Genomic DNA, 6,000 nt, shown 5'->3' with positions numbered 1-6,000 from the left:
CAATTTTTATATTCTCTATGTTGCATAGATCTCGTTTTCTTTTTCGATGTGCACGCATGGTGTCTTTCTCACACAAACTTGTGTTCTTCTTCTCAAAGCTTTGGATTCTCTCTCTATTTGATAAAACCTTCTGAGGGCATGCCTCGTTCAGTTTCTTCAGGTACATGTTCTCCATCACTAGAAAGTCTCTTTGTTTTTTTGCATTCAATCCTCGCATGTCTAAATGTTGAGTGTAGCCTTATAGCCCATCCTTGCCATTGCCTGTGAAATACAAAAGGTTAGTGATATTAACAAAGGGATTTGTCGTAAAATCTTTTGGGTAAATAGACCCATCAGTCCACAAATCCAAATGATATTCCTTGTTTATCATTTTAAGTTCTTTCTCCGCTTGAGATAAGAAAGACTCACTCTTACATTTCTACAATGGTACGTAGATGATGTGTGTTCTTATTTCTTTGGTTAAGTGTTGAAGATGAAGGGTTTGAGGATTGCAAGTTCAAATTGATTTTTTCATCAACAAAAAAAGCGTTCTTCATGCCTAGAGTTGATAGAGAGACAGACACTGAAGAGTGATGAAATATCTCAAGTTTTGGGAGGAAAAGCTTGTAAGTTCGCTTGAAATCATTAATCCCATGTTTAGAGTTGATAGCTCGAGATTGACAACTGAGAATTAAGTTTTTGGAAAGAACGCTTGTAAGTTGACGTTTCAAATCATTAGTCATACAGTTAGTTGGATTCCTTACAAGAAAATGAAAGATAAGAAAAGAAGACATCTGCTACCTAACAAAGGATGTCATTTTGGCTTTTGTTGGCTCAAAAAAGCATAACCTAAGATGTACTATTTAACATTTTCATTTTTCCTCTTTAAGTTGACGTGGAACTTCTTACAAGGCCCAAAAATGCGTCTAAATTTCTCCTAATGTAAGAGAAAAGTCTCTCTCTCTCTCTCTCTCTCTCTCTCTCTCTCTCTCGTGTAAAGAGCCATCACATTGGTCCACAAAAACACAAAAGCTTGAACTCTTGGATATAAGAGAAGAAGAAAATAGTTATCAGTTGGCCCGAGATATAGGACCACACTTTTCTAGTCAAAAATCAAAACAACAATAACAAGGTCCTTGGAGGTAGGAGACTCCACTTTTTACTGGACGCACATATGCGTAGAAACCTTTCTTTGGTGTTGGTGTTGGTGTTGGTGTTGGTGTGGGTGTCGATGTCGATGTCGATGCCGATGTCGGTGTGGTGTCTTGATTGTTGCTATGGCCACACATAAAACCATGTATGTTAGCATCATAGAATCCATGTGCTTGAATTAACTTCATTGGAACAATCATCTGTTGATTTCTTCTTGCTTATGAAGCATTGTTATTGGTGAGACTACGTGACCAAAAGTGCTGTCAGTGGTGATAAGAGTGCTCACTTTTGCTCTGTGTCTTGTGCTCTCTCTTAGGCCTTGCTTGTTCAAACAATCCACTTGATAAGAGGTTATTTTATGTATAGAGTAGTTGACAAGCTATAGGCTTTGCTGGTCGACAGAAAGCCCTATGTCTGTGTTTCGTTGTACCTATTTGTGCATGCCATGAATGTTTGTGAAGCACACCGCCTAATGGGCCTGTCCTAGTGATGTTGGAGAAATGCCAAAATTCAAACTAGATCCAGGACTACTAAGTAAACACATGCAATTGGTTTTATCTCCTATTGGAAACACACTTGAGAGAACTGCAGTCATGTACAACCACAAAGGCCAAAGATATTAGACTAGAACAAGTGCTTCTAAGAACAGACGAGACAAACGTACTGCCTTTCAAAAGGGACCTGCCAACACGTGAGAGAGAGAGAGAGAGAGAGAGAGAGAGAGAACACCCTCTTGCTATTTTGATAGCCAGCTGAAAAAAGAAATCCCACTTTACACAGGCTCAAGAAACCTCTGCATCAACACTGCCTTGCTCTCAAAAGGCAGAGTCAATGAATAGCCTAGCTATTCAAATTAAATCAACAGAAACTTTCAAGAACATACAACCAACTCCTGGCATGTCTCAACAGCAAAAAGATAAAAGACTCAACCCACATAAACACAACTAGTTGAAAGGCCCAACTTTACCTACACACACCTGAACAAGACATTGCAAGTTATCACGTTCAACTTGAAAAGGCAACTAGTAACAAAAATAGAAATTGATATTACTCTTTCTGCAAAATACGACAAGATCATGGCTGCCATCTATCATTCTATTCAGTGCAATGGCCATCCCGGCCACTAATTCTGTAATGCACAACACCTCAAAACTGTTTCAGAGGTTTAAACCCAAGCTCGTAGTAATTGTACAAACATGTCCTAGATGTGACACTTAATCCATACACTCTCTGTGCTAATGGAACCCAATCAAGCTTTGCTCACTGAAACATTGGATCAGGATGTCCGCAGAGGAGGGGACACAAGAATAACACCATCTCCACGGACAAATAGGAAGGGAATCTGCCGCTTGCTGGTCTGCAGAGCATACATACAGTAAAACCCTCAACCTCAACCTTATAAAAAGAAGACTCAACTGAGAACTAATTAATGTGTCAGAAGATAAATGCATATTATCTGCTACCAAAAGGGTCAGAAAGGTAGCGAAGCTAAACATCAAGAACACAATCTGAACTAAAAGCCTATTTTTTTATGAATTGAAACAATCGTGTTCCTAATGCCCAAAATCATGTGCACGCAAAACGAAAAATTATATCCACTAAATAAGGTAACATAGAAGGGACCACCTGTAGCAGGGACGGGCACCACGTGCCAACAGAAAAGAGCAGACTGAACAACTTTAAGCACTTCAAATAACAACTGAAGTGAAAGAGATGCACGACACACAAGACGGGGTGGCGGAGTTCCACCCACGCGGAGACGTGCCAGAGACCGAGCCCATGGCACATATTTAAAAGGCCCTTGGCCTCTCAAAAGCAGTTACATGAAAATCTTCAAGTTCTAAAAGCATCTGGCCCAAAAGCTGGTGCTGAAATCAGCCAGCGCGTTTTGCGGAAATCCGTACAGCTACCATGTCATCAACGTAAAACACGAAAATCCGTATAGGTGCCATGTCAGCATGTCAGCACGTTTTGCGGGCCATCCAAACTCGTCATCTTCTTTACGCTAGGAAATTTTGTGTGTGCGAGTGTGTTAGGTGCAGCAGAATGAATGTTTGCGCTTTGCTCAAGATGAGGTTCCTTTTGTTCTTATGGAAGGTAGAGCCTTCCGTTCTTAATGAGAGAATGCTATGATCACAAACAAAGTGAATGGACACTGTGCGTGCAAGTGTATGAGACTGAGAGATAGAGAGAAAAGAGAGATACGACACCAGAGACGTAAAACCCTCCTCCGAAGGCCCCACTCTCGTCGGTGAGTGGTCTACTTATGATTGCACAATTTGGTACAAATGGTATGCATGAGACTGATGCAAGTCTAGGCTATGTCGACGAGGACGATGAGACCCACTTAAGGGCTGAAATCTGCAATCTGGTATCTGCTGTCCAAAAACGCTGATTTTGGGGGCTGTTTTTGTAGGTCCTTGTCGCTGAAATTGTGCAGGACTGAGGTTCTTAAGGGCTGAAAACTGCTGGTCTTTCCGGGCTGAATCTGCTACTCTTTAGGGGCTGAACTTGCAGGTTCTTCATGGCTGAAAAACGCTGCATGTTGAGGTCATACCTGATGAAAACGCTAGGCTGATATCTATCAAAAACGCTAGGTTGTTGGGTTTCCAAAAACGCTAGAGAAGGGATCTTCAAAAACGCTAGCTCATGGGGGATGTGTGGCGATGATCTCTTGATGGGAAACGACATGCTGATGCAAGTGATGGCGATGTTCTCCAGCTGAAAACGCTAGGGATGAGGCTACCAAAACGCTAGGTGCTGATGTCTTTGCTTGGAGGGGATCCACCAAGTTCTTGTTGAGAAGTTGCCTGCTGAGCTTGGCTCCTGTTGCCTCTTCTGTCATTTAGTGCTAGTCTAGGTTTGCTTATATACAAACTTACTCAATTTGCCCTACCTACTTTCCAACAAAAGTCACTTAAAAATAATAAGTGCAAAATGTCAAAAATAGGAAAAATAGGCTAAATGCACAGGAAAACTCCCCTGAAGGATTCTGATGGATTCCGATGGTAATGCTTATGATCATGCTGTGTGCAACCAAAAGATATGCATCTACACTAAGCGACTGGGCATGCATGGTCTACGAATAGACTCACAAAAGTGCCAAATCACTTCTAAATCTAGACTGATTGGACTTACGGAACCCTAATCACGTTGTAGCTTGTCCACGGACACATAGGGTTGGATGTGTCACGTGACAAAGTGGGTCTTGCTTTATTTAAATATAGGCCCATCGGATGGGGTCCCATGAGTGGGAACTCTTCTACAAAAATAGGCCATTCGACAAGACTTTGCAAGTTGGTAAAACTTCTTCTGTTGCTTCTTCTTAGGGTTTAGGCGCCTCGGGCGAGATCTGTAGGTTGGCTCCGTTCTTTAGTGGCTTTACACGTAGCAATTTGTGACATCCCCCTTACTTGAAAGAAAGTACCCCGCTTCCCATATATCTGCAAAACAACTCAAGTTAGCTCAAAAGTTTCTAGGGTCATTTCCGAGGGACAATCAATTTTCTCATTTCAAATTGGAGCTCTTGATATCTTGGGTCGTTGGCTTCCCAGAAAAATTTCATCCAATAAGGAGTATATTCTCATTCCAGATTGGAGCTCTTGATATTCTGGTGTAGTAAAATTAGCCATTACACCCAAACTGCGCTGATCCCAACAGATATCTGGATGCACTAAAACTACATACCCATGCAATTTCATCCAATTAAGAATATTCAGTGGTTGGCACATCACAATGCAACACAAATGCTCACATATGCATGTTACAAGACACAATAAACAGCGCCGCTAAGCACTCCCCCGAGACAGATAGTCTGCAGTGTGAAGCTACTTAACAACTACCTCGTCACTCCCCCTGCAAATAACCTAAAAAAGTCCACGCCATGAGCTCACTGGACTGATACAACCAAACGCTCCCCAAACCGCAGCCTGCGTCGCTTGGAGGTTTCAAGCATGCAACCAAACGCTTCCCGAACATCCCGTTTGCATCGTTCGGAGGTTTTCTAACATACAACAAAATGCTCCCCCGATATCCCGTATGCGTCGTTCCGAGGTTCAAACAATACCAAAACAGCATTTCTCACTACTTCACCCGGGAGTAAATCACCAAGCATTGAAACCAGTACTAAAACCAGAGTCAAACAATTCAAATCAGCACCACGACACTTTCAAAACAGATACCATCCAATTCAAACAAATTCCAAACAAGATTATCAAACAAGTTCTCAAACAAAATTCAGAAAACTGCTAAATCAAACTTAAAAAGCATTCTTGACATCAGTCGAGCTCAAAAGTTGATAGGGCTTCTGTCGTGAAACTTGCACCAAAATTAGGGTTAGATTTCTTCCATAAGGTTGTAGCCGACCGCAACATGGTCCATAAGCTCTTGAATAGTTGAAACAGGCCTCAACAGACAGTGTTCCTGGCAGTGATGGTAGCCCCAAGACATAGCCTTCACACTACATCTCCAAGGTTATTGGTTCAAGAAGAGACACTTGGTGAGAGATGTCCAAAAATTTCAAGTCATAATCTGCTAGGGTTTTTGTGGCAATCATTTCAGGATAACTAGAAGCTGTACTCCAAAGAAAGATGTCAGAAGCATGCAACTTCAGGCAAAAAAAATATTGAAAGCTTGCCAAGTCCTTGGAGTGTGTGGCTTGGTAGTTGTAGACTTCCACCACTTCATGGCACTGCCTCTGAGCAAAACGGTGGCTTGAACACTGCGTGTGTTTGGTGAACAGTTTGGCACTCCGTCACTTTGTTCATCTGCATTGCATGCACAGTCGTTTAAGAAGAAGTCTTTTTTCCAGTTACTCTTCATGGAATGGGTATGTTTATGATTTTGTGTTGGACATGGTTTCAAGAATTT

General features: G+C 41.8%; 1 protein-coding gene across 2 annotated transcripts in view; it reads right to left on the bottom strand.

The window, feature by feature from the left end:
* Positions 1-1,001: 1,001 nt before the first annotated feature.
* Positions 1,002-6,000, bottom strand: part of LOC147431005 (sm-like protein LSM3A) — a 40,779-nt gene continuing 35,780 nt past the window's right edge. Inside the window, exon 3 of one of the 2 annotated variants that reach the window (XM_086493512.1) lies at positions 1,002-1,254. In XM_086493512.1, the coding sequence (XP_086349638.1) occupies positions 1,093-1,254 (162 nt within the window). In that variant the 3' untranslated portion in view covers positions 1,002-1,092. Of the gene's footprint in view, positions 1,255-2,157; positions 2,489-6,000 lie in introns of those variants that run through there. The other variant, XM_086493513.1, reaches the window with a different exon arrangement.

This window comes from Adiantum capillus-veneris, chromosome 21, assembly GCF_014529385.1.
Source record: "Adiantum capillus-veneris isolate H3 chromosome 21, ASM1452938v2, whole genome shotgun sequence".
NCBI classification, from domain to species: domain Eukaryota; kingdom Viridiplantae; phylum Streptophyta; class Polypodiopsida; order Polypodiales; family Pteridaceae; genus Adiantum; species Adiantum capillus-veneris.
This window is presented reverse-complemented; position numbering and strand designations above follow the sequence as displayed.